At 49.1% G+C, this 25,077-nt stretch overlaps 1 protein-coding gene across 4 annotated transcripts in view; it reads right to left on the reverse strand.

Moving 5' to 3' along the window:
- Positions 1 to 7,978: 7,978 nt before the first annotated feature.
- DYSF (dysferlin) overlaps positions 7,979 to 25,077 on the reverse strand; it is a 106,913-nt gene continuing 89,814 nt past the window's right edge. For 2 of the 4 annotated variants that reach the window (XM_075752867.1, XM_075752868.1), the window contains exons 52-56: positions 21,103 to 21,202; positions 19,370 to 19,548; positions 18,557 to 18,666; positions 18,115 to 18,262; positions 7,979 to 11,076 (exon numbers count right to left, since the gene is read on the reverse strand). In XM_075752867.1, coding sequence (XP_075608982.1) covers positions 11,038 to 11,076; positions 18,115 to 18,262; positions 18,557 to 18,666; positions 19,370 to 19,548; positions 21,103 to 21,202 — 576 coding nt within the window. In that variant the 3' untranslated portion in view covers positions 7,979 to 11,037. The remainder of the gene's footprint in view (positions 11,077 to 18,114; positions 18,263 to 18,556; positions 18,667 to 19,369; positions 19,549 to 21,102; positions 21,203 to 25,077) is intronic. The other 2 variants (XM_075752870.1, XM_075752869.1) reach the window with 1 other exon arrangement.

A 25,077-nucleotide genomic window follows, 5' to 3' on the forward strand; every position in this document is an offset into this window, starting at 1 on the left:
ATCTGAAGGTGATGAAGAAGCTGATATATCTGTTAAGGGACTTTCCACGACTGGGCTGTAAGAGAAGGGAAGACGTATTTGCTAGTCTGACGTTTTTCCATCCTGCAATGCGCTAGCAATTTTTTCTTTGCTTTTATTTCTTCTGCAGCATTCATTGCTCACCGTATATAAAAATAAACAGCCGGTTTCAAAAGCCTGTTACTGAAAAGTAGCATTTAATGGTCTCCAGTGCTTCAGCTGGTCTCCTGCACTTTAATAGCAAGCAGACCTCACTGAACTAGGCAGCGTGGCATGTCTCATACACCCACCACCATACCAGAAATGGATTTCCTGCTGCAGACCCTCTCTAGTCTCTGCTTCTCCTTGGCAGGGTGAGACAGGATGGGACCCGGACCAAAGAGCCTGTAATTTCCTCAGGGTCCAATGTGATACCTGTGGCTTCGCTTGGATCCGCAGAGCAGGAGCTCAGAAGAGCCCAGAGCTTAGCAAAGGGGAGTTTTCCCAATGCCATGGTGAAGGAGAGGAGAGAATGGACAATGGCCCTCACCACTGGAGCTCTGAACCATCCAGATTCAGGCTTTAGTTCTTCATGAACTTCACTTGTGACAAATGAAACGAACGCTTCAATACCAGCCCTCCATGGCCTTTCAGTTTGGGTGAAATAAAGACAGTAGGGCTAGTCCCAGTGCAACCAGTCACAGCCACTTGGACCATCTCTGTGGTGGTTTTCAGAGTGGAAGTGTCTGATAGGTTCTGCTTTGCTAGGAGGTGAACACATACTTAAATTTGCTTTTATCCAGTCTTGTTGCAGGCTTGTTACCAGATTAATGGTGACAGTGTCCGTGTTTAGCAGAATGTCTTTCCTTTGGAGACAGTAACGACCATCCCGGGGACACTGAAAAGAAAACTGATGGCTGGAGCTGCTGAGCAGCAAAAAGCAGATCCTGTTACACTGGGTGAACCCAGCAGGAGCTGAGGCTTTGCAGATCACAGCTGAGCCTCAAGCAGCAAACCCTTTGTGGAGTACAGCCTGAGGCATGGGGAGATGAAGCACCATGGAGGAGGGTCAAACCTTGAGGGAAGGTCAAGACCCAATACGACCTCAACTGATGCTCTAGCTGCAATAAAAGCCTGACGATCCACAGCCATTCTCTCTGCATTTTATATTTTCTGCCAACATTTTCTTTTAGCTCTTCTCCTTGTTTGGGATTTACTCCAGTCTGCTTTGTGGTTGTCAGATAGAGCCCTCTGAAGTCTGCTCCTTGTTGGGCTAAACCAGCCTACGTCTTCTAATCTCTTCCTACAAAGAGTCTACGTTCTCCCAGATACCTCATATCTCTTCCCTGCATTTGTTCCAGGTCCTTGGCTGACTCCTTCCCCTCCAGTTTTGCAGGAAGGACTACATTTGGGGCAGGTCCCTAGTTTGTACTAATTCTCCCCGTCGCCTGGTTGAGATGGATAGTGCAGGTAGGAAGGAGGGGATTATCCTTTCAAGGTTTCATTCTTTATGAACCATTTGCGGATTAGTAAAGGTCTCCAACATTACTGTGTGGTTTCCCATGTTCAAGCCATGAGGAAGATGATACCAGCTGTCTCCATTGCCCACAAGATTTGTGTTTTCTGGTATTTTTTAAAAGAGCCAGTGCTGGAGTTGAAGGAAATGTCAGAATGGCAGTTCTCATATGAAAATATGTGTATTTTTAGGTTTTTTTACTTGCAAAGAAAACCTTGGAATTTCAAATCCCTGATTACTCAGACAGCTAGGAAAGGGGGGGGGGGGGGGGGGAGCAGCCTTTATATTATTCTTTCCATTTTCTTTTTTCAGATTGCATAAGTTCTAAAAAAAAAAATAATGGTTTTGAGGGGCCTGACTCCAGATTGCTCACAGTCCCTGCGGTAACAGAGAAGGGATGGGCAGCAGCGTGCTACAGTGAGGGGAGCACCACCAGAGCTGGGCTGGGGGGCATCTTGCCGGACTTCCAGCACTGAAGAGGTAGATGGCTGAGCCACGCCGATGACCTTCCCGTCCCTGCAGAGTCACTGGGCAGCTCCAAGTCCCCGGACAGATCCAGTCCACCACTTTGAGACACTGCCTTCAGCTGCAGTGACTCATCCTGACAGGTGCCAATTGTTCTCTGTTGACCATAGAGGAAGACAATCAATTCAGGCTTTGTTTTGCAGCCTACAACCATCTACATTGCAAGCAGATGACTCTTCCCACTGTGTTTTCATTGGCAAACAGCAACCATAAATCTCCTGCTTGTTCAGGGGTTTTTTTCCCCTTTTCCATATCCACCAAATCCTATTTGTCTTTATTTTCTTCAGACAGAAGTACAACCTTGAATCTGCTCCAAAGGACAAAAAATGGGGATAAAGAGGCTGCTGCCTCCTCCACCGGCTGCCGAGCCGGCCCCAGGCACTCGATCCAGTTTAAGTGCCCTGGCTTCATGTTCTTCATAAACATGGGATTATACTGTTTCCAGAGAAAACCACCAAAAGGTCCATTCGTCAGGAGGTAGGAGAACAGATGAATTTGTTTCACACATGTTCTGAGAAGAAGGACAAAGAGGGAGAGGGAGGCCGGCTTTGCGAGAGCTGGGGCTTTCCTAATTTGTGAGGCTGTAATTCTCCACTCCTCCTGGGATGGCGGACTTTGATGAGGTCTGGACACAAACTGATGTCAAACCACAAGTGAAAAAGGAGGAGAGGATGGAGGAGAGGGGGGGAAAAGACCAAAGAGAGGGGGAAAGCGAAGGGAAGGTATAGCCTGGCCACACACATCTTAGAGGAACACTTTTGTTGTCATCAACAAACTGGATGTGTGATTTGAAGGTGTCACTACTGCCGCAGCCCAGTATACATCCCAGCTCATCCCTTAGACCAGACTCACCCTCCGTCCACACTCTCAGTCTTCAGGCACTTGCTAAAATGTTGCCTGAGCCTGAAAACCACATCTCTCTGGCCATGGGGAGCTGAAACATGGAGAACTTCAGCCTCTTCCCCACAGACTGGGTGGACGTGGTTGAGATGAGGACAAGCCTGGTTCATCCTGCCACAGGCACAGCAGGGAACCTTTGTACTACAGCTGTAGCCGAAAGCGTGGACAGAAAGCACATGGTCCTTGAGATTCAGTGGGCAGACATTGCTGAAGACAAGGAGAGGAGAAGCTATGACTTCACCCCAGTGAGACAGATGTGGCTGAGACCTTTCTGTGCCTTAAAACCTTGTGGGCATCATGGAAAGAGAGCACAAGGCACTTCTTTTTCTGGTATTGATTCAGTTCATGGCGTGGGACCTTCATTCACTGATGTCCATGTTTTCATGGCATGGCGTGTGAGCAGCACCCTCCAGGCCTGAGGAACCATTTGCTCTCATCTCCTGCCTCTGATCCAGAAGGAGGGTAGAAATGTGACAAAGGGTGTGTTAAACCCTGCAGCACTAATCCTCTTGTATAACGTGTTTTGCAATCATTTAACATTATATTTGCAACCTAATGGGGAAAGTCCTTGCTCTGCACAGAAATTCTCAGCCCCACTCAGAGTCCTCTTCTGAGATTCTGCTTTGTCCTGTGGTGACAAGTTCACACGAGGGTGCAAACATGCCGACCTGGATCACAGTCACGTTTCCTTCCTTTGCGTGTTCTTGTGTCTCGCTCATAGCGTCCTAGAGTCACAATTTGAGGGGATAAGAAATTTTCAGTCCGTGTTCTCCAGACTTGTTGATGAGATTCACTCAACCACAAATAAACATCTCAGCTGGATCCCATCAGCTCCTGAAGACTGAACACAAAACGACTCCTCCAGGACTGTGAAGCAGGACAAGACACTTTGATGTCTTGATCGCACAGTAGCTGAGTACTGCAAATGCTCCAAGGAGGGAATATGGTTCCCACTCCCGATGCTGAACCCCCTTCCCTGGAGACCAAGGAAGCAGACGTCTGTCTGTGCCCACTGCCTCGGGCAAAAGACAGGGTTTGGGCAGTGCAGTAGTCGCTCAGTCCTGGCTCAGCAAAGCGGGCAGCAGCCACAGCCACCTTTTTCTGGGATTATTTTATCACCTCACAGTCTGGATGATCATGCATATGCCCTGAAACTAAAGCCAGGCATCTAGCACACAGGTACGTGAGATGTCAGGCTGAGCAGATGCCCATGGAAAGAGGGACAAACGCCTGCACGCTCACAGTAAAACGGGCTGGTTGCTGAAAGCGTGCTGCATGGGGTGCAGCTCCCCGCAGAGCCGGGAATCAAGGGGGCAATGAAGGGACAGGGCACGCAGGAGAGCACAGAGCCTTGGTGGGGTTTCCTCATCACAGTTACTGGCCTCTATTACCTTGAATTCACCCTTAAGTGAATTGAGCATGTAATTCAGCATTGAGAGGGATTACAACTAGGTCTATTTGCATTGCAAACCTCCTGCATCTTTTTCTGCAGCGTCTGTCCACCCAGCTGGTTGCTAGAGGTCCTCCAGAGACGGTGCCAAGGCAGAGCTGGTAGCATGGTTGTATCTGTTTGCAAGGTGCCACTGGGAGCAGAGAAGATATAGAACCCATAAAACCTAATACTTATGTGGAGAAAAACAGCCATGGTTGTGCCACTGACTCATTCCAATCCCCGTTCAGAGTATTTCCTGAGAGGAATAGATTATTTTAATTGTATGGAGACAGTGACCATTCCTCTGCAGTGTGTACAGCTCCTGGCACCATAGATGCCTGACTCCTGAGTAGGTCCCTGGTAATACCATCCTCTCCAGCATTACTGTTTGTATTGTTATCATACCAATAACTGTAAAAATTAATTTTAAGCACCCAGGAGTTATCACTTCAAGTGGTTCTGATCTGGAGCTTTCCAGCAGAAAACCCGGTTAAGGTGCACTTCTGCCTCCTCACCCTACGAGGGACTTGTACAGGACCTAAAGGCTTCGGTAGAAACAGTCTCTCACACCCCAAACTTTAGCCCATGGCAGAGTTAAGCCATCCACAGCACAACAGACGCCTGCTCTCACCCCCGTGCCAATCTCACAGCTTTGCAGTGCTGAGCAAACCACGGACTTCACCAGCAGCGCAGGAGAGCAGCTTCACACGTGTGCAGGCTGTTGCTGTCCCGGGAGCTGCAGGAGGAGAAGCTGGGACGCCCACCGTGCAGTGCCAGGGGACCCTGCTCGATATGCCTCTAGTCGGTACATCTATATGGTGTCCCTCCTGATGGACAAGGAGCCCCGACACTGCTCCAGCCAAGTGCCCGGGAGCCAAGCAGCCTGCGGGTCTCCCTGGAGTCAGCCCAAAGCAGAGACCAAGTTGCGCTCGAAGGTAAAAGAAAGTTTCACGGCACTGAGCCTGCTCTGCTGCGAAGCGTGTTTAAAGCATTGGTTATTTGAGGAGGCTGGGATGTGAATGGGAAAAGCAGACGGGGCAAAAAAAAGCTCATTTTCCCTCTGGAAGCTGATGCATGGCGGAGATGAAGACACAGTAGTTTCACGCCTCATTGCTTGGGTGTCTCCATCCTCGCTCGGTGCAGAGCAGAGCCCAGAAGGCGCGATGCACAGATCACCACAAATCACCCCCCAAATGCAGGGTGTTTGGCTTGTCTGGGATGAAGACAAACTGCAGCAACACGGACGAGGCTGGCAGCTGTCCCGGCAGTGATGGTACGGTGCTGTCCATGGAGGACGCCGATAGAAAGCTCAGGCCATCAGTCCAGGAGCTTCAGAGCCAATGGAGCAGCCTTTATACACCACATAACCCTCTCTATGCTTGCCTCTACCAAGGAGGACACCCCAGGACCAGCAAACACTATTCAGTGTCTGGGAGTGTTTTAAGGGGTTAGACCTCAAGTTAAGACTGAAATGAGTCGTGTCACTCAAGGCCAGGGCTCTCTCCACCTTCCCATCTGAAGATTAATGGACTTTGGGGCCAGGAGGCCACAATGGTCTTCTCTACAGACCATCCCGTTAGGTCAGCTCTCCTGGCCTCCATGCACCAGGCGTGTTCCCATCCTGTCAGCAGGTAATGAGCAAAACCGACCGCCGGCCCCGTCCGCAGGGCTTAAACCAACAAACACAACTGCATGCGGCTGTGCAGAGCGTTTTTATGGCAGTGTCTTGACCCGGTTCCCAGCCCTCGTCCCCCTCACCCCTTCACCGCCTCCCTCAAACCGCTTCATTGCAAGCCACCCTTCTGGGTCGAAACCTCTCTCTTCTGAGCAAATAGGACCAGGCGACGAATACAAAATTGTTATTATTGAAGAGAAAAATCAGTTCAGCTCTTTGGCTAGGGTTTTTTTGACTGTGCCAGCGAGCTTGTTGGAGGTTAATGGAGTTCAGCCCCTTTGCGGGGTGGCAGCTTTCCAGCTCCTCATCTCGCTGCCCTCAGCTCATGGGGCAGCATGAAACACAATGGGGTGTTGTCAGGGCATCCCCAAAGGAGCTCATACACTTCATAACTCCAGCCTTAAATTATACACCACATCAAGTTGGAGGCTGAGGAAATAATAGAAAAACAAGCATCACAAAAGTGTTCGAGCAGCAGAACATTTTGCAATTAACTTTTGCACGCACCCGTGCATGGGCTGGCACAGGCTTGAAGGCAAGACCTGTCCTCTCATCTCCTGCCACCTGCTCCTCCCCAGCAAGGATCATCTCTCTCGAGCCTTCAGCATGGTGACGCGGTTGTTCCCCCTCTGTAACTCCCGCTGGTACATGGGGTGTGAGAGGCTGCAGTGGGGCTGGGCAGACCGGGTTTGGACCATGCCAGCTCCGAGTGCCTACTCAGACCCCGGCATCTCCCTCAGATGAAGTCTAGGACGTTTGGGTCTCCCCATCCCCTGCCTCCCTAGATCCCAGGCACCATCCAAAACACGACGCAGTGGAGGGGGTCTCCCGTGCCAAAGCAGGGAGTGCCCATCCGCACCCTTCCAGAGCAATGGAAAAGTATTTGGGAACTGAGGCACAAACGGCCCCAATCTCACCAGCAAACCCCTCTGCATACCTGGAGCGTCTCCTTAAAACAGCCTGTTGGTGCTGAACAGCTCCAAAAAGGGGTCAGAGAATTAATCCTTGGGTTACACTGGATGATGGCTGTGTTGGCGGACAAGTCCTTCCCTCTAGGGAAGAAACAGACCCAGACCCAAAGGGACTTGCTGCCTTTTGAGCCAAGTCCATTAATGGGAAGAGGAGCAGAGACAAGCAGGGGAAGGGCCTTCAGCTGGTCCGAGAGCCGCCGGGGCTGAGTCCCAAGACGATCTGGACGTTCCTGTTCCAGCATCTCAGGCCCATCCCAATGCGCATCTGCAGAGCGATGTGCGTACGCAGCAGGAGGGTGAAATCTGCGGGATCCTGTAGCCCTCTCCCCCTCCCCAGCCACCCACCTCCTCTCCAGCCACTCCTGGCTTTCAGTGGGCATATTTTGGGTGTTCAGGTTTGTAAATGAAGTGGGCATCAACGTCTTTGTGACCAGGAAAATGCTGGAGGTTGGCTCCCCAAAGCCACGGACAGTACGAGCTTCCCACGGCTCCTTCACCCACCCCACTCACATGCGTGTTCCTCCTCCTGGCTCATGGGATGCTCCGGATCACAGATCAGGTTTCCGAGCCGGCACACACAGCCTCCCAGCTCACGGGACGAGGTGTGCAATCCCCACGTAAAGCCTTGCACGGTGTCACGGATCAGGGGACACGCACATTGTCACAGCTGGGTCACTTCCACCAGCATCTCAGGTGGAAAGTGCAACTGGCAGAGGTAGCTGCAGTACCTAGGAGATGCGATACCTAGGAATGTTGCACCCCTGGTCCTACATCTGTCCTCCCTTCTCCACACTTCCCGTGAAGCGTTGCACCCCTTGCAACAGCAGCAGAGAGGTGGGAAAATAAGAGCAGAGCAACCACCGCTTCCCTGTCCTATTCCTTCCAGCTGCGTTTTTGCATTCCCAGACAAAAGAGGGAAGGTGCTGTAATTCTATCAACACAATAAAACACACCAGGAAGCAGAAGGTTTCAGAGCATTTCAATTGTAACCACAGTGCATTTTGCATTATTGTATATAAGGCATAGACAGGTGATACATACATCTTCCAGCCATTCCAAACCCCTGGATGACAGGGAGCCAAGGGAATACTTTACACAGCTCCTGCCTCCCGGCTGGCTTTGGTGGAGAGACAGACCCGAGCTACGGAGGACCCACAGTCCGGCGAACGGATGGACGTGGCTGTTCAAGCAGCAATGCAAACGGGACTCAGTGTTTTCAGACGCTCAGACCTGCTCTTACCCACCAGAGTCCCACAGAGTCTTCTTGGCATGAAAACTGGCCCTGCAGCCCGGGCTGGGAGCACGGAGGTTTGCATGCAGGGATGTAACCCTTCCCTTTTCCTCGTGCAGCTGGATGCCCCGGATCCTGCTCTCCCATCGCTGATGACCCACTCTGGTTTGTCAGGGAGGAGCTGTTGGTAAGTGCTGGGGAATGAATGTGGTTTATCACTGGTAGAGGCTCTGCAGAGGTAACACACGAGTGTGTTTTGGTAGGGTTGCTTGTTTCCGCTGGGATAGACAGTGGTTGTTGCGACAGGGTGGGTGGCGAGCACCCAGATATAAGCAGTGTTTTGCAGTCAAGCATGGGTGGCTCATCTCTTTGGGGCTCTTGGCACCAAGATTACGTTTCTGAAATAGGTAGCGGTCACAGAGCGTTAATGCCAAGATGGGAAATTCCACAGTCTCTGCAAACCAAAGCAAGGAAGCGAAAAAATGTGCCTGATGTCCCACCACAGACAGGAGAGCAAGGCACGCACTCAGCAAGACATGCAGACACCTCCCGACAGAGCTGCGTCATGGTGGAAGAAGTGCAAGGACCAACCCCACCAACATTTTCATGAAATATAAACCCCAAAACTCCTGAAGAAAGGTGCAAACACAAGCAACTGTTGTCCTCAGCTCATCAGATCCTCAGGGAGAAAGCATTACGGAAAATTTGACTGAGACCTGGTGGTTTGATAGTGGCTGATAAATGGAGTGTGGATACAAATGAGGTTGGGAGGCTTCTAGGGAAAAACTGAACAAATGCAAAAATGAAGCATTTCACTGTGCTGATAAAATGAAACACCCACCCTGTGGTGTGCAAGTCCAGAGCCGACTTCACCGCTCAAGCTCTGGGGAACGGGATGCTGGATCAGCCAACCCTCAGCAGCAAGGACAGGGGTTTATAGCTGCGCGTTCTCCACGTCAAAGGCACCATCTTCACACATGGCAGCGAGCTGCCCTGTGCAATCTGGGTGCTGTTACAGTACTGAGTAACAAGGGATTTAATGCTCGACGCATCACATCCCAATCCAGCAAAGCAATTAGGCGTGTGGGTTTTTTCCCTGCCTTCTGCTAAGCACGGGCTTAAGTGCCTTGCTGGAGCAGGGCAGGAGCTTACATTAGCACAGCTTGTCCTGAGAAACTCTGATCCCCCAGGATCACTTTTCACTGCTACTTCTCTCACATGTCACGCTGAGTAACAACAGCTCCAGGGGACAAATGCAACCGAGGAAGACGTGTCTCACCCTGCTGAAGGGCAGCGGGGAAAGATCTATTTATCGTCAGAGGGACTGTATCAAAAGCCATGCGGTGCCGGAACAGCGGGATAGCTGTCTCTCAAAGGGACATTTTCTTTCATGCTTGATGTCCCTGGTCTGGGAGATGGTTCCTTGCAGGATGAGTGGATGCAGAATGAAAATTTGAGACTAATGTTGTTTTGATTAGCATCTTCTCATGACATGAGCCAGAACTACAAAACACTAGAAATCCCCTTAGGCCGCACCGCTCCGTCTGATTGCAGCAGCGGAGAGACAGACGGACAGGAGGAGGGAGTAGAAAACAGCAGAATTGTCCCAACACAGCCAGCCCAGCCCTGTCACTGCTGCCATTTGCTCTGTGGGAGGCTGAGCAAGACCTGCAGGATATGTCTCATAATAATTTGTTTGCAAAGCAGAAAGCAAACAAGCCCACTTCCAAAGGTGCGGGTTATCTGCCGCAGCAGCGCTCAGCAGCAGTGAGTTTGCAGCTTCCATTGCAGGCTGGTTTGTAGGGTTTTGCTTAAGCATGTTTGGGAGCACAGGAGAAAAAAAGACTAATGTGTTCACCGAACCGTGGCTGCAGGGACTGCATGTAGCAGGAGAGGAGAAAAGCAAAGTCCACGCGTGCTGCTTTGCTCCCCGGCTCGCTCTCAGGGCACGGCTCAGCCCGACTCCTCTTTCTCTGCCACAACAGCACTGGTTTTGAAGGGAGGTGTGTGGGACTGTAGAGGTGAAAGAGCAGCTCAGAGGGAAAACAAGCTCCAAAACACATGAGCCAGACTGCGTGGTCCTTCACTAGCACAAAATTCAACGGGAGTTTTGATTTAGCAATTACCACCAACTCCTGCCCATCTCAGCCTCTTTTGCATCTCAGCCTCTTCCTTGGGTCCTGTATCTTGTGGGATTTGCTCACTTTGGAAAGGCAATGTATCAGCCCAGGGTTTCAGGCTGTGCAGCACATTTCATCTTCACTAAACATATATAAACCAGATAATACACATTGCACGGCAAAGGAGAACTGAGGCTTGTTCAGAGTGCAAAGAAAAGCATGCTCAGAACCTGAGAGGCTTTGGCTCGCACGTGCCGCCTACGCCAGCAGCCCGTGACTCCTCCGCTAAGGTCTGCAGCATCTTTGTACGCCCAAGACTATAAATGAAAAGGTCCTTTTCTCCCCCACCCTCTTCAGTTTTGCACTGGTACTCAAGCTTTACAAATCAGAGCAGCTTAACCAAAAAAAAAAAAAAAAAGAAAAAGAAAAAAGACAGACAAAGAAGTAAAATAAGAAATATTTCAGAATAGGTGTTTTTTACGTGCTACTTCTGAGGCGAGTGCTGTAGGTGGAATTCTGCATACTGCATCAGGGTAAGTTGTATCTTCATTCTGGCAGCAGCCTGTTCCTTCTCTGTCTCCATCTGCTGATGTGATTTGGTGCAGAGCTGCAACTTCTTTCCAAAATCCCCAGCAGGCACTGGCCCTTTCAGGAACCTTCCAGCACGGCTTCAGTTGAAAGGCTTCACCAGTTTCATAGCAGCATAGTTCTAGAGGGACGGAAAAACAAGGCAAAGAAAAGCTGATTTGAAGCAGGTAAGCGGGGCGGCATGTGGAGGTTAAAGCATTTTTTGGGTACGGTGCAGAACCACAGACAGGATTGCATTCAGGGCAGGCGCGATGGCCAAGCTCGCTGCCCCAGCCTGCAGAGACAAGCAAGACAAAGTGCATCCCCCACTAGCAAGGATGGTAGAAAGCCCAAGACACATGAGAAAACGGGTCTTGTCTTCTCCCAGTAGAGGCTACTGGTCACAAGCAGCAAGCAGCGAGCACCAGGAGTCACTCCTGGATTTCAATTGCTCCTTCCACCAGTTTTTAAGATAAATTTCCACCTCTTCATACCCTTGTAAGAATTTTGGCACCTCCCCACCAGCACTGTCCCAGTGCCCACATGCTTTTCTTGCAGGTGAGGAGACACGTCCAGCTCTTTGCTGAGTTGCTCCATCCTCCCCCTCTCCTCCGGATCCCGGTGCCCCTTCCACTCCGCTCCGCTCTCTTTGTGCTGCTCCCCCAGGAGCCCCGAGGCTGTGCTCACTACCCAAGGTCTGACCTTGCATCCTTATGGCCCCTTCTCCCCGCAATCCCCCCAAAACTGCTGACCTCATCCGCTCTGCCTGTTGGGTTGGACCCTTTGGAAACGGGCCCTGGCCCCGAGCATCTGCCAGGCTGCGCCAGGGATGTTTTTGGGAGAGCACCGATCTCCACGAGCCAAAACCTGCACCCGGGATCATGCCAGCAATCAGCCAGTCTGAACAGCAAGAGGATGCTTCTCGAGCCCTGCCCCATCCCGATTTAGTTTCTTAGTACAAACCTAGCCTGCAGGTCCGTGGACTATCTCCAAAGACTCTGCCAAAAGCAATCAAGAAAGGCAAACCTATTGCTGAATTTTTATTTTTTTCTCTGCCTCGTCTGCATCCCTTAATGCCTCAGCCATCTGTTTCAGCATCAGCATTTGGGGTGAGTTTTGTTCCTAAAAGCAGACACCCCAGGCAAGACCTTCCCATGCTTGTTTTCTGGGATCTCTGCTGTCCCTGTCATTGCACAGTGAAATGAGGTGTCACAGTATTTTCGCCTATTATACACGCAATTCCTTCCTTGAAAGACGACGACAGCGCTGTGAAAAAAGAATCAGCTGTGTAAATGCTGCTTATCAAAACCACAATGAAAATACAGACAAAGATGCATGCTTAGGTCATTTGGAAAGAGCTATATTTAAAGTAGCTCTGATTCAAACCCCCGCGACCACATACTGGCCCGTTTGGAAGTCTGTCCCAAGCATATTGAATTTAATTGGTACAGGATGTTCTATCACTCTGTCACTTTAAAAAAAAACAACTTTGGAAACAAAATGCTAGTTACCAGCAAGATCTTTGGAGGAACGGGGAAAAAAGAGAAAAAGAAAAAAAAAAACCCACCACAACAGAAGTAAAGTCTGACCAAAGGCATCTTGATAAATTACAACGTGTAGCAAATTATAAGGCAGTTTGCCAACTGAGGATTTCTAATAATGCCATAAATCAAGCAAGCAAAGTCAGGGCAGTTTACCAGAAGTCATTAGAAAAGCCTCCAGTGACATATAACCTTTGAATTAATTATCCATCCATTTGTCTTTCAGAGTCTATCCTCCAAAATGCTCCTATTTTTTATGATTTGACTGGTTGCATTCTGGAGGTTAGCAAGTTTTCTGTCCAGCCACGACTTTGTATTAACGAAGTGTTGAAAGCCAAGCAGGATTATCAATCAGCGCAGAAAGCGAGCTGTAATTAGAATTAATGGCAATGGAAGCAACGCTGGGCTTGCAGAACACAAACAGAGCTTTAAAAGGTAGTAAACATTTGCATGGTGCTGCAAAGCAGAGCTGACTCTAGCTGGAAGTAGCGTTACATTTTTCTATGGTGCTAGGCACTAAAATCTTTACAATAATCACTGCTTCGGGGAGATACCTTCACCGCAGTATTCCCTGCACGTGACAGATGCAGAAGCCCAAGCTGGACTTCTATAAACTTTTCTTCTGACCTTGTGTCTAGCCCAAGACTTTCACTCAACCGTTCCCACAGCAGAAGGCAGAGCTCTTCCAAGCTATGGCCATGTCAGATGAAAAGTCCATCAAAGTCACTGGACCTTTCCAAAAAGCCCCAGAGCGTGCCATAAATGAGCACTGCTGGACAGGAGCATGGGGTGGAACTAGAGCATATCTTGTACAAAGACATTCAATCTCGATACGTGGACGCCTCAAGCAACGATGAATTTACCACAACCTTTGGTAAATTGTTCCAATGGTTAATTACCCTTCGTCTCAAAAATTAGTGTCCTATTTCCACTGGAATAGTTCCTCTAACTTCAATATCCAGCTACTGGATCTCATTATACTTCTGTCTGTTGTTTAAGGAGTCTTCTGATGTCAAGTTAAATCTAAGGACCATCTAAGGAAATCATATAGGAAATATCCAGGGAATGCTGTTCCCAGAGTCCTAGCTTGTACAGACCACAATGACAACCACTCTGCAAAGAAAGCTAAGGCAAACCAGCGAGTAATCTGACACTACGACTGGGTGGAAGAGCCCAAGTGAAAAAATGAAGAACCTCAGAATATCAGATTTTCAACATTTTTTCCCAGTTTTGTAAAACTAGACAACTTTTTTTATGGAAATTTGCAGTACCATGCAGTTTTCCACCCAAAACCAAAAGGCTTTTCAGTTGGAAATGGCCTCTCACCCACTATAACAAGTTGCTCTGCTAACGATGACTGATTTCTTATGGACTTGTGCCTAAATTTCCCATATTGCAGTACTCCCAGCTCCCCACAGGTCCTGATGAACCTCCTCTTCATCCCGAAGTACTTCCAGACCCTTTCCCACTTCTACATGTTTCCCTTGCTCCTTCCAGGGACCCCAGATCCCACCAGGGCAGCCATGGCACATTCCCTGGCTGGCAAACAACTGCTGGTTGCACAAAGCTCTCCTGGGAAGGAGACTTTGAAGAGGAACCAAGAGGAGGAATGAGAAGCTCTTTATTCCAGCCCATGATCCATCACACGTACTCTGTGTCCTGAGGATGGGGGAAGCACAAAGGTACCAGATCTTCAAAGGTTTCTGATTCCATGAAGTAGCTTTAAAGGCATATATATCTTGCAGAATATTTGCACATAATATTTTGCCGAATATTTTGTTTCTCGCCTCTATGTGGAAAATACTTCCTCGAGGTGTAAAGTATCTCATGATGGGTATTCTGAACAAGACCAAGACATCAGCTTCTTCCAAATTGGAAAGACATGGATTTGATGGATGGACCACTCAGTGGATAAGGAATTGGTTGGATGGTCACTCTCAAAGAGTTCCAGTCAATGGCTCAATGTCCAAGTGGAGAACATTGACGAGTGGTATTCCTCAGGGGTTGGTGTTGGGACCGGCGCTGTTTAACGTCTTTGTCAGTGACATGGACAGTGGGATTGAGTGCACCCTCAGCAGTTTGCTGGCGACACCAAGCTGTGTGGTGTGGTCGACATGCTGGAAGGAAGGGATGCCATCCAGAGGGACCTGGACAGGCTGGAGAGGTGGGCCCATCCAAACCTCATGAAGTTCAACAAGGCAAGGGCAAGGTCCTGCACGTGGGTCAGGACAATCCCAAACATGACTACAGGCTGGGCAGAGAATGGATGGAGAGCAGCCCTGAGGAGGACTTGGGGGTGTTGGGTGATGAGAAGCTCAACATGACCCAACAATGTGCACTTGCAGCCCAGAAAGTCACCCGTGTCCTGGGCTGCGTGTCCAGCAGCGTGAGCAGCAGGTTAAGGGAGGGGATTCTGCCCCTCTGCTCCGTTCTGGGGAGACCCCCCTGCAGTGCTGCATCCAGCTCAGGGGTCCCCAGGACAAGAAGGACATGGAGCTGTTGGAGCGAGTCCAGAGGAGGCCACAGAGATGATCTGAGGGCTGGAGCACCTCTGCTATGGAGACAGGCTGAGAGAGTTGGGGTGGTTCAGCCTGGAGAAGAGAAGGCTGCGGGGAGATCTAATTGCGGCCTTCCAGTACCTGAAGGGGCCTATGGGAAAGATGGTGAGGGACTGTTTATCAGGGAGTGTAGTGATAGGACAAGGGGTAATGGGTTTAAGCTGAAGGAGGCTCGATTTAGATTAGATGTTAGAAAGAAATTCTTCCCTGTGAGGGTGCTGAGGCCCTGGCACAGGGTGCCCAGAGAAGCTGTGGCTGCCCCTGGCTCCCTGGCAGTGGTCAAGGCCAGGTTGGATGGGGCTTTGGGCAACCTGGGCTAGTGGAGGGTGTCCCTGCCCATGGCAGGGGGCTGGAACTGGATGGGCTGGGAGGTCCCTTCCCACCCAGGTCATTCCATGATTCTGTGATTCTATGATTGATTTTCACTAAACATCCTGGGCTTTTGGGAAACACTGGGGTTTGGGCACTATTGCTGGGAACCAGACAGCCCTTCGCTGTTTCAGGAGGAAGCACAACGCTTTTGAACGGGACATTTGCTCTTACTCTCCAGCTACTCTGACCACAAAGTCAGGACTGTGGTTTGCAGCTTTCAGCACTATATGGGTAATAGGAATAAATAAAAATTTAAAAATCCCATTTTTATACCAAGAGCCAATGAAAATGCCCTGGGTTCGTTTTCAGGTGAGATTTCTGTTGGTCTGGTTTGAGGTGACCTATGCAGGGTTAGCTTAGCACACAGGACTGTTAGTGTCCCAGGGTATATTGTAGATATACATTTCTCAAGTAAAGATATCTTCCTTTGGTAAACTCGGGCAGAGCCCAAACAATTCCAAGAGGAATTGGAGCCAGGGCTCAGACTTCTCTGGCAGCAATTGGTGCATGGTACACAACACTCCTGGGGGAGAGGCTGTCTGCAGGCAGGGGCATTCAGACTGCAGGCAGGGGCATTCAATCTGCAGGCAGGGACATTCAGACTGCAGGCAGACTGCAGACAGGTTCCAAGGCTGCTGCCGAGCCAGGGACCAGCTGCTGAAGAGCAATGACTGGAAGGACCCTGGAAGTCCTGACAAGCAGAAAGCTGTGCGTGAGCTCTCCATGCAAGGCCATAGCGAAAAAGGCAACAGATGCAGGAAAATAGTAACTTCACTTCCGTGTGCACCCCTTAGCAGCCCTGTATCCCTGTTTCTTCCCCCCTGCCTGCTCAGACTGATGGTCCCCATGCCCTAAGGACATTCCCTTGAGGTTGCCCTCCCATCAGCCACCCCTTTTCCCAGGGCGAGAGGGGCAGGACACACACAAAACCCTCTACCTGCAGCTTGGGACCTCAAAACTGCACGTGTAGTGGCAAGATTACATATACAGCACTAAATGCAGCAAGGTCCTTATTTTAAACGGGACCTGATGGTGCTCCTGGCACGCAAATCAGAACAGAAGTGAGGACGGATTGGTTTTCCGTGCATTTAATCAGGGATGTAATGGTAAGCCCTGCCAAAGGTCAGGATGCCAGGGGCATCCTTCATAGCAAACCATCACTAGCATGACTGCCAAATTTAGTGTCTGATGAAATGGGAAAGGAACTAAATCTCCAAGTCAATACAGAACCAGTGACCTCAAAAATCTAGGGGAAGCTGGCCAAATACATAAAAACAGAAAAATTCCATGAAACATGGCCTTACTTTTTCGAAATATGACTAAAAATTGACCCAACCAAAATGAAATTAAATACAACAACATTTAGCTAGGAAACAGGGAAAAATCCCAAGTAATAATGAGTGTAAATCAATATTTATAGTTTGCGAATTTTTTCTCCTCTCAACGTTGTTTTTATATGATACCACTGGAACGAATGCAAAGCCGCTTGCAGCTTCAGGGAAACACTGCGTTCTTCTTGGTCGAAAAGGTTTGGTTTCTGCTGCTTGACACAAAGGGGAGTCTCCACGAATGGCTCCGAGTACAGGGCAGGGAGGAAGCAATGCAGCAGAAATCTGCACTTGTACAATTATTTCCTCCTTCATATTATTTAGCACCTCCGGAATCGTTTCTCCAGCAGAAGTACCCCTGCTCTTCCCATGGATATGAGGATAGAGAGATGGGGAGAGCCATGATCTAATCCCATCCCCTTTTTTTTCTCGACAGGAACAACCAAGCATGCATGACTTCAAATCATCTGAAAGTGATTACGGTGGCGAGGAGAAATTCCACACTTTGCTTTTCGGTTGCACATTGCAAACACACAAAGGCATCTGCAAAAGGCAGCCATGTTCTCTCACATGAAGTTATAAATTACTCCAATGAGTTCTTTTCTTAAAAAAAAATCATATACAAGGAGCAGAATTTGTTAAGTGCTGGAAATCGAGAGGCGGGTCATTTTTCTTATCAGTCTGAGAGCAGGGGAAATGGCATCCAAGAGCCGGCATGAATTATTCCAGTGCTGTAGAAACAGAGGAGGATACAAAAAGCCATCCCAAGCCAAACTGGAAGGCCGGGGCTCCATTATTTATTTATTTTGGTTTGCCAGTGGAACTGACAGTAAGGTAAGAAAAAGCCACTTTCTTGATTAATGAGGTGAAAACCCTCCCCCTCACTTCAGACCATTACATCGGAATAATGTGCTCCAAGCCTTGATAATGAGAGACGGGGCTGCCCGAACCCCTAGAAATTCCCCTGCATCTTTAAACAATTACAGTGGGGGTTTTTGCCCCAAAAGTGGGGGTTTTGCCACTGCTCAGCCCTGTAAAATGGCCACATTGCTAATTAGGCTGCACGTTTTTCCCACCAGCCCTGCAACACCTCAGACCTCAGCTGCACGGAACTCCTTGAAAACAATCAATTAACCTCAGCGTCATTAGACATGAATTAAAACACGGGCGCAAAGAGGTGAGCACCTTGCAGTGAGTCTGTAGCAAAGACCAGAAGCACAGCCTCTCTTTTTGACCCATCATGGTCCACCAGGTTGTTCTCCAAAGACCAGCATGAGTTTTTGCAGCCACATGCACTTGGACCATCTCGGTCAGCACAGAGACCTGGAGTAACACCTGAGACCTTGGTCAGCCCCCCCGTCCTCTCCCGCACCCATCGTACCGGGAAGGCGTAGATGAAGATCCCCAGGAAGAGCAGCAAAATGAAGAGCACGATGGCCAGGATAACCACCCACTTGTACCGCCGCCACAGGATGTACTTCAGGGTCTTGTACGGGGACGTGAACCACAGGAAGGAGGTCTCTGGGCGCCTGGAGCCAAACAAAGTTGAGGTCACTTCTGGGTTTCACTGTAGTGTCACCCTCCTGGATCCCCAACCACATGAGCACACTGTAACGAGCTGGATGCTCACCCTGCAAACCCACATCCCTCTGGGTGGACCATGTCAAATGCCTTCCTCGGTGATCCAGACCCACCTTCCAGCCACCCTGGACTGTCTCAGCTCGTACAGTCTGAGCATCACCAGTTCACAAACCCAGCTTTCCGATTTGCTCCTTGAGAACTCTGTGCCCTGGTGGTTATTTTTCCATTCAAGATGCACTTACTTGGGGTCCTCCAGCTTGGGGTTCATATTTGGCTCATCCCGACCCATGCCAGCTGGCCGCTCCTCATGCTCTTGCTCTGCCACAATTTCCAAAGTCATTTCCAATTTGCCCTGTGTGGGTTAAAAAACCCCAAAGTTATAAACAAAAAAAACAACCAAACAAACAACACCCCCCCCCAAAAAAAAGGAGAGGTGAGAAATAAATGTATTATGCAAAACACTGGTTGGGGAAAGAAAAAGTACTTTGAGCATAACCCAACAACTACCAACAAGGATCCTGAGGAGCCCGGTGAGAGTGGATTTCACACAGATCACTCACCTGCCCACTGCAATGTTCTCAGCAGATACCCCAGGACCTCTCAAATGTCACCAACACCCAAGTTCAGGCAACTGACTTGAGGGTCTTTTGTCCAATGACTTAATTCAGTGCCTGGACTCCCGTACCTGTACTGAACAGTTGCTCGGACACTTACATTTAAATATATTGGTCTGACAGCTGAAATCTTTCCCTGGTACTTGTCACAACACAATATCATTAAGGATAGATGTGATACAGAGTCAAAGTAGAGTCACGTTCCAAAAAACACAGCAAAAATCCCACAGAAAAAATCATTTCTTCTGAGGCATTTGCATGGTGCTGAACAGATCCTGGGAAACATCCCGCTGACAAAAGCTGGTCCGGTTTGTAAAATTTGCAACCCAAGACTGTGTTTCTTGCCCTGAGCATGGCATCCTGCATGTGCTTGGCCCAGCCATGGCCCTCCTCAACACTTTGAGTGAGTCCCCAAAGAGAAATGTGAAGAGGACACCTTACCGTCAGGGTCTTCTTTTGGTTCTGCTCAGCAACACAGGGCCACCATCCCTTGACAGTTTTCTGTTCAAAGAGTGACACAAAGCGACTTGAAGACAGGGTCTCATCTACTAGCTCTAAGGAGCACTTCTCAGCCGTCTTGGCAGGTTTGGGCATCCTGTTGAGATCCATCTGAATGGAGCCTGCAAGGAGGAACGTTACTGGGAAGACATCTAGGTGCAACAGGTCCTTAAAACGTGGACTTTTTCCCTGAAGAAATATTCACTCTGGCACCCTCTGGACCTTGGGGAGCTTGGGCAGACACCCACACAGCAAGGTGGAGAGCAAGTTCAAGTGCAGCCCTATTTTCCAAGCATAGTGCTAGTTTTAGCCAGTGACTCTGCCTAGGAATTGAGCACTCGGTATCCCCATTGCGCTTAGGAAGACCTGCGCTATGAAGTCCTCCTAGAAGATAATGCAAAATACCTGCTGACTTACGCAGCTAGGACGTTGGATGATTTGCACTGAAGTCAACCAGGCAGGCTGAGATTTTTACTGAAGACTAAGAGATGTAGGTGAAACTCAAATTGTACACACCCACAGCCCAGTCAGTATAAGAGCATTGGGCAGGAGACGTGCCGATCTCCAGATATACGCTATTTTATTGCCCCACCCAGGTGAGTAATTGCAGCACACTAAATATGAAGGCTATCCCACAAAACTGATAGCTTCCTATTGATAGCCAAGAACACGCACAGGGTCTGGTCCTGTGGCTGAGCTGAGGGACAGCAGCTTTCTACGCTGCTGTGGACAACTCGCATTCAGTTTCGTACTTGTATTTGCAGCTTTTCTGTGCCACAGATTCTTACAACCAGTGACAACAACAGCACAGATCAGGTTTTTTGTGAAACGCTTTTGAAGTCCATTGATGAAAAGTGCTTGACAAAAGCCAAATACCATTTTTATTTGTTGGAATTTGCAAAGAATTAATGTTGGCAGTCAAGAGCTTGTGATGTGCAGAGCCAGAACCGGAAAACACACCTTGGAGAGGTTATTTTGGCACTCAACCTATGTAATTAATCAAAGACAAGATTTGAAAGGATCTTGCTCACATACTTCCGCAGTGAAGCTTTTGATGTTTGCGGGTTTTTTTAGTGTCAAAAAGAAAGGTAGAACAAGATCCAACCAAAAAACTTGTAATGCTGGAGCCTCCAGCTCCTGCAGAGATAATCTACTGCATGACTGTACTATCTTTCCTATTAGAGGTTTTTGTTTTATTTTTTTCTTGGCCTAAACCTAGGTTTCTGAGGATGATGAATGAGGTTAGCACTGAAAAAAGGCAAGTGTTAGATTGAGCTGTGTTCATGTCTAAATATCCCAGGTAAGGCAAGGCAGGAGTGTGATCCTGCCTGGTGTTCCCAACTCAAACACACGGTTAGCCCTGAGGAGCACATTGCAGCACAGACTCAGCTGAGTCACGGAGAACTGGGGCCTTGCTGGAAGGTGGTGGCTCTAGGGCATTTGATGATGCTCTCAACATTATGTCAGCCCAGGAACAGGCTGCTGCAGGCTGAGGCTGGAAATCTGCCTAATACGAACCACTTATCATCAGTCCTGAACTTATGCTGACACTGGATCCTGTTTAGTGGCTTAAACTGGTCTGGTTACACTTTCTTCGTACCCTGAAAGGATTCAATAATTTTTTTCCTTCCTGTCTGCTTCAGCAGGAATGGAGCCAAAAACCTCTCCCGACTTACCCAAATAGTCATCAAAAGAGAACTTGTCATTGTCCCAGATCTGGAAGATAAGCTGCGGTGGAATCTTATTTTCTGTCTTGTCCAAGCTCCAGAAGTGCTCCTAAAATCAGACCGGGAAAGAAACCAAGGAAAAATAAAAGGCTCATTAGTAAAAGTGGGCAGAGCCTGGCTGCTCTCATCTCACAGCAGTAGAAATCCTGTAATGTAACCACCCTCAGTGTGTCCTGCTCCAGTTCTGCGGGGCCAGGGCCACAGGAGGACAGCACTAGCTCCGGCCAGTTCTTGGGCAAGGATGCTCATTGGAAAACCCAAGATGCTTCTGGAAGTTGGGTTGGTATCAATTCGTGCCTTAATTTAGTGACAATATTTTAGCAAACAGGCACCATGAGTTTGCAAATAGGGTCTTTTGGAGTGACAGCATCATATTCACACCATTTAGATGAGGGTGACTCTCCAAGGTGAAGAGAGCAACGAGTGTTGAGTGCCAGTGCTGCCAAACTTCATCTTCCTCTTAATAAATGGAAAAATATAGGAAGAAGACATAAATTAGCACTTAGGGTAGGCCATTCAAATACATCCCTTGTCCTTCTGCCCATCTGTCACCCCAGCTCTGCCAGCAGCCAGAGCCCTGCACAAGTCTGGATCCACCACTGCTCTGATCTTCTATCCGGTCTGTTGTAAGTAGTTTGTGTGCAGCTGGCCAACTTACAACCTGCAAACACCTCTACCACCTGTAGGTAGCCTGTGGCTCCCGAGTTTACTTACTAAACACGAATATGTTAAAGAGAGAGATTGGTGCTTTCATAGTAGCTCACTGTGGTGGGCTCCTCAGTTCTCAAATGGCTTTGTTCATCTTTTCTGCACATCTCCCAGGTTTTCATTCTCAGGACAGGTGAATGCTAGAGTTGGACATGGTGTCGCAGTAAATCTGCTGCTAATATTACACCGCGCTGCTGCCAAGCTGCATGCATGCTTGCCGTATTTATTACTACATCCAAGTTCAAGAAAGGAAAGATTCAGAGCACCAAGGAGTCATGATAACCAGAGCTTGGCTCCCTGCACAACTCATCGAGCGGTAGCACTGTGACACCTGATTGCAGTCCTTACAACGAGATCTGTCACTATGTGCCCTTATTTCTATTAGATGGACAATTTTTGCCTATTCTCTGCCACTAAGGCTGCTGTGACAACCTGTGGAAAGGTTTTGCAGCCATCCCAGTAGCCTATGTGCAAAGCCCCTGGAATGAAAATTACACCGTGAGCATCCCCTGTGATCGTCATCATTTACCAAGCCCCCGTGCAGTGCGGGAGCTGTCAGCCTTCAGTTCTGCAACCTGGCCACGGTAATAAGGAATAGCCACTGCCTGGGGACAGCATCCGTAAGGGAGCTCAGCAAGAGGATGATGCAGCAATTTCTGCTTTCTGGAGAGGAGATGATTTGCAAAACACTCACCCATGAGAAACTTGCATCTGCAGTGGCCCAGTTACTGCAGTGGATAGGTCAACAGCAAGGCAGATGGGCTGCTTTCTGGACAGTCGGACCAACACCCCCCAAAAAGCCAGTGGAGGAGAACATTTAAATTAGACTTCTCTAACAAGGAGGGCTCGAATCCCACTACCGTGACAACAAGCTTGCGGTCACATCATTATAATAGATGGTGGATATGTGCCCATGCCACAAAATTTGCTATTTATGTGGTTGCAACCAGTAATATTTCCCAACAGGGATCTAATACCACTTTTGGGATGCCACAGGATGCCTGAAAGTTAGGACTAAGAAGTGTTAGGACAGAAGGAGAGAGACGGAGACGCACAAAAAGCTGAGGTCTTGTTATTTCTGGCTCCAACCAACTCTTGCAAAGAGGAGGCAGAGTCACGACCCGTGTCTACTGACAGGGGCTCAGAGGCGTGCCCTGCGGGCAATGCCTCCCGCTGCACTCTTGCAACATGGCAGTATCATAAACGGAACAGATTTAATTAAAACCAGGAAACTTCAGCATTATTCATGACACATACGTAGCACCATAAATTCACTGCGGTGGCTACAAGACTCTGATTCATTATATCGTGCAATATTAAAAAAAAAAAGGGGGGGAAAAAAAGAATGTGTCACACTCCATAAGAACATAAATATTCAAGCAGGGAGACTGTGGGCACTTAAATCCCATTGAAACTGGTTTCATTTTAAGAGATCACCCTGGACGGTTATATTTCAATTTAGCTCCATTCCCCGCCTTGCTTTGGAAAAACACGCCAGCATTTTTGCAATGGAGCATTTTATTTATGCATTTTAAATATTTTATAATCTAGAAAAATAAAATAAAGTCAATGGAAACTTCCATCTCTCCCCCTCTGCTCCTTGCAATGTATTAAAATGTATGTTTAGCCAAGGCGGCGGGGGGGGGCATGTTTTCCCAGCTAATAAGTCATTTTAAATTAAAACTGCTAAAAAGTGAGAGAGCTTATGGTGATTCTTCCCTTTCCCATATATTGGTAGGGTCCTGCACTGCAGAAGGGCTGTTAGTCATCCAGAGGAGAAAGCCCCCCAGGAAACATATACCCATGCCTAAAGAAGAAGGTGGCCAGATGACCTCACCATGGGTCAGAAAGGTTCATCTGGGGTCTGCGAGATGGAGCCAGACCCATCTCCCGTGGTGCCTACCACCACAGCCAGACACCATGGGCTCCCTCCGATTGCCCCTTCCTGGGGGAATTCAGGCAGCCCCATCTACGCTCAGCTTGGGAGAGGATGAAATACGTCCTACAGGTGCCTCTTCCTCTCCGGTGATAACTAACGTCCCTGGCTCAGAGGCTGATTTCACCACATCTGCATTCGTCAGATGTGCCCATGCACGAAGAGCATCGCTACGCTGCTGCCTGGGTTGAAGCACCTCTTCAAGGACATGTTGGACCTTCTCTTTGCACCACCCCATCTACCCGGAGCCGAATGTGAGTAAAACCTAGCACTTGAGCAGCCCCTCTGAAAGGGAGGTATGGGTGATGGCAGCTCTGAAAAGGTCCTGCCTGCTGGAAGACCCAATCCATGAGTGCCCTGATGAGCAAACAGCAGGAACCAGGAAAAGGAGCAGGCTGTTGTGAGACCCAAATTACTGCCCCGCTCTCTGACCTGCTGCAGCAATCCCCCTCCTCTTGGCAGGCTCCTTCCCCATCTGTGGTGCTGGTTGTCCTCCCGGGACAGAAGAAGAGCACCTTGACCCCAGGTCAGAGCCAGCGGGTGCTGCGGCCGTCTCCCACTCAATAAAACACAACTGGATAAGCGTCCCTCAGGACTGACCATGCATTTGCTGGCAAACGTACAGGACTTTGGGTTTCCCACCTTCCCATTGCAATGCGCATGGACTTGCCCGCACTCAAAGCGAACAAAACCCATAACGCGGCCAAGTGGATGCTCGCTGCACCCCCCTGCCTCCCCAGCACCACTTCTACCCCTGAGACCAATGCCCTGGCTGGCCGGGGACCCCCGGCCTGATGAAGGATGACTCAGGTAGGATTCGACCCTTTCCGGGTGGCAACGTGGAGCTCATACAACGCTAGCACGATCTGTACAGCTTTGGCCTTTCTTGTGGAAAAACACTGTAAATGTGGTTTGGCCGGTGGTGAAGCTTTCCTCCTCGGAGCCCCGTGAAGCTGGGGACACGGCAGATCAGAGCTGGAAGGGCAGGCTGGGGAAGGAGGAATTTGATGCTGAGCGAAGTTTATGGGTCCATTTCAAGGCAGTGTGAAATTTGCCTCCATGATTAAATCTAGCTACGAAAGTTCACTATAAAAACAACCCAAGGCAAGAAATTTATTTCCTAGCCGTTTGCAAGACATGGGTAGGAAGGGGGCTTGAATTATTGTTTGGGGGTTTGTTTTGCAGGGGTGGGGGGGGCAGATGGGAGGCTGGTGAATATTTTACGGTCGTGAATAATGCAGCAGGGGAGGCAGGGAAAAAAATAAGCTCATATCACTAGG

The sequence above is a fragment of the Balearica regulorum genome, chromosome 4 (assembly GCF_011004875.1).
Source record: "Balearica regulorum gibbericeps isolate bBalReg1 chromosome 4, bBalReg1.pri, whole genome shotgun sequence".
NCBI classification, from domain to species: Eukaryota; Metazoa; Chordata; class Aves; order Gruiformes; family Gruidae; genus Balearica; species Balearica regulorum.